General features: G+C 36.9%; 1 protein-coding gene across 1 annotated transcript; it reads right to left on the bottom strand.

Annotated features, from left to right (window-relative positions):
• Positions 1–295: 295 nt before the first annotated feature.
• LOC114735042 (L-type lectin-domain containing receptor kinase V.9-like) lies at positions 296–2425 on the bottom strand. Its single transcript, XM_028922689.1, has one exon. The coding sequence runs from the start codon at positions 2423–2425 to the stop codon at positions 386–388; it is 2040 nt and encodes a 679-aa protein (XP_028778522.1). The 3' UTR covers positions 296–385.
• Positions 2426–3097: the final 672 nt, after the last annotated feature.

Here is a 3097-nt window from a genome sequence, read left to right as displayed (position 1 = left end):
CCGGAGTACTGACCATTGTATGACTATCGCTATCGGATCTCTTCCAGTGCTTGGCAGAAATGGCTTGAAAGAAAACAAAGTGGTGACTTGGAAAAGGGAAAAATAAAAACAAAAAAGACAAAATACCTAGCATACGCAAATCCTGAATTAGATCTATAAATTAATTAATAATTTGTTGAATTTGCTAACCGGTTTAAGTTTTTTCTATTTTGGGTGGCTTTAAAGGGGATTTTCCCTTTCTTTCCAAATCAAAAATATAATTAGAAAAATAGACGCAATAAAGGGGCCCTCAAAGTTGAATAAACTCTAGACTTTTCAACATATAATAGTGGCACGAGCAAAGTAGATACATTAATTTTCTTGATTTACATATATAATTAATGTATTAGCGTCCGGAGCAGGCAAATGATTCTGTTAAAGTTAAAGAAGCCATAGAAGTTTGGCCAGTAGGAAAATCAGAGAATGATGAAGAACATACATGACTGGAGCAGCCGCTTAAGTTTCTAGCCTTGATTAAATCTGATAAGTTATCAGGCAACTGAGAATCTCCATCTAAGTATTGCACCACACGAGAAATAGCAGGCCTAGCTGAAGCAATAGGATGTGAACACAGCAAGCCAAGTTTGAGAACCAATTCAGCTTCATCCACTTCATATGCATCCCCCAATCTTCTATCAACTGCTTCACAAATGTCTCCTTTATCCCAACAATCCATAACCCATTCTATCAGCAAAACTTTCTCCGGGGAAGTCTGAGTTTCCACCGGCCTTCTTCCACAAGCAATCTCCAGTAATAACACCCCAAATGAATATATATCGGTGTATGTGTTTGATTTTCCACTCTGCACAATTTTTGGGTCTATATAGCCTGGAGTCCCTGCTACATGAGATGTTTGAGGATTATTTCCATGGTCACATAGCTTGGCGAGGCCAAAATCTCCAAGTCTAGCATTCATGTCATTGTCCATCAGTATATTGGCTGGTTTGATGTCTCTATGGATAACAACTTGAACCCACTGCTGGTGAAGATATAAGAGTGCAGATGCCACATCTTTGATGATCTTGAATCTTTGTTTCCAACTGAGTTTGTTGTCGTTGTTGGGAAGGCAGTAAAGGAACTTGTCTAGACTTCCATTAGACATATAGTCATAAACTAACAAAAGTTCTTTCTTCCTTTTGCAGTAGCCAAGAAGTCTTACCAAGTTTGGATGCCTGAGACGGCCGATGGTTGCGATTTCTGCGATGAATTCTCTCATACCTTGTCTTGAATCATGAGAAATTCTTTTCACTGCTATTTGAATATTGGAAAATGGTAGAATTCCTTTGTACACCCTGCCAAAACCACCTCTGCCAAGAAGTTGACCCTCTCTAAACCCTTTTGTTGCAATGAATAAGTCCTTGTAAGTGAACCGATGAGGCCCATACAAGATTTGCCAATCTTCAAGAACTTGAATGAATTTTCTTCTCCTTACAATCATAACCACACCATAGATCAAGATTAGAAGGATAACAGCACCCACTATTGATGATATAGCCATCAACATTTTCTTGTGTACTTTCCCCCTTCCAGCCCTTTCATTTGGATCTAAAAGTCCAGGAATGTCAGGAAGGCGAGAAAGATGAACCTCGTCAGCTTGACCGTTCATCCTGAAACTCCAACCCAATATGTAATGAGAAGAATTTGAACCACTAGAAGATGAGAATCCAACATACATAAACTCAAAGAAATAAGAAGAAAGATCTCTTTTCAGCGTGACAAGAGGGGTCTCAGGTTTAGGCATGTTTATTGGATGAATTGTGACACTGAGTTTCTGATCTGTACTATCATATTCAACCCAAACCTGCATCGGTTCTCCACTTGAGAGATCTAGCTTTCTGAAACGACCACGATCAGTATAGTAACCTGCAGAAGATTTATTGACGGAGTCCAACCCATCAATATCAATCCCGAGATGGTTGTCATCAATATCACCAAACTGAAAATCCTGGTCAGTGTCAAGCTCTATTGCCACAATATGATTGGAACTTTCACCATTGGAGGAGGCATTGAAGAGGCCAAGATACTGGTTTGGCTGAGCTCCAGGAATTCCTCTTTTAGGCGAGATAGCGAAGGCGAGTCCATGGCCGTGAAATTTAGGATCGGTGGCTACTACTGCAAAGATGAAAGTGGTGGAGAAAGAGAAGACAGAAGGAGTGGTATTGGAATTCTTGAATCGAAGAGGAAGATTGTAAAAGACTTGCCATGCTTCACTTAGGCCACTATCTGCATGCATTCCTCGTGCTGACATGTTGGAATTTTTGAGCTGCATATCATTGCCTGCTCCCAACTTGAAGTATTTATCAAACATGAATCCGACGGTACTCATGTTCTTGTCTGAATAAGCTATGTTCAGGAACAGGCACAGCATGAACATGGTGATAGACATGGTCGGTTTCCTTAGGACTGGAAGTTTCTGTTTTCTGGTTTGAAGAGAATGGATCCTATGTTGGTTTTCAACAAAACTTTCATACGTGGGGTTTACGGTCGGTTTCTTTGTTTGTTTTTCTTAATAAAAAAAAGAATATCACAAGAAAGGTATTAACTCATTATTTTTTTTAATAAAATTACAGAAAAGCACCCCAAGCTCTACGTCAGGACGTGCATGGCATCCTCAAGCAAAGCTTTATCGAATATAAGAACTCATTTAATTTTTATTTTGGTTTTAAATATTTGATTCCAATTCACTTTATCTCTTATATTTATTTATTTTTATCAAAATAGTCTTTATAATAATAATAATTATAGCTAATATACTTAATTAGCAAGGATGTTTTAAGAAAAATAACATTTATTTATTACAAATAACTAACATCACAAATTTTCTTAATCTACTCACATTACTTAACTAGCTCTTATAGTAAGGATAAGATGTAGTATAAAGTTTCATCTTAATCCCTTGATGTATAAAGTATTATTTTAATCCTAATATCATTAAAAAAATGTTAACATTAAAATTTATGAGTTGGCAAAACAACATTGAATATTCACATATCAAGTTTAAGTTTTAAAATAATAATGATTGTTAAAAAAAAAAAATCATTTGAGGTCATGGCTAAAG

This window comes from Neltuma alba, unplaced genomic scaffold (genome assembly GCF_004799145.2).
Source record: "Neltuma alba isolate B1F8T4 unplaced genomic scaffold, ASM479914v2 tig00013174_pilon, whole genome shotgun sequence".
NCBI classification, from domain to species: Eukaryota; Viridiplantae; Streptophyta; class Magnoliopsida; order Fabales; family Fabaceae; genus Neltuma; species Neltuma alba.
Note: the sequence above shows the minus strand (reverse complement) of the source record. Positions and strands in the feature narration are given on the sequence as shown.

Coding starts and splice junctions, on each gene's coding strand:
- LOC114735042 (XM_028922689.1), bottom strand. CDS start 2,425: ATGTCTATCACCATGTTCATGCTGTGCCTGTTCCTGAACATAGCTTAT.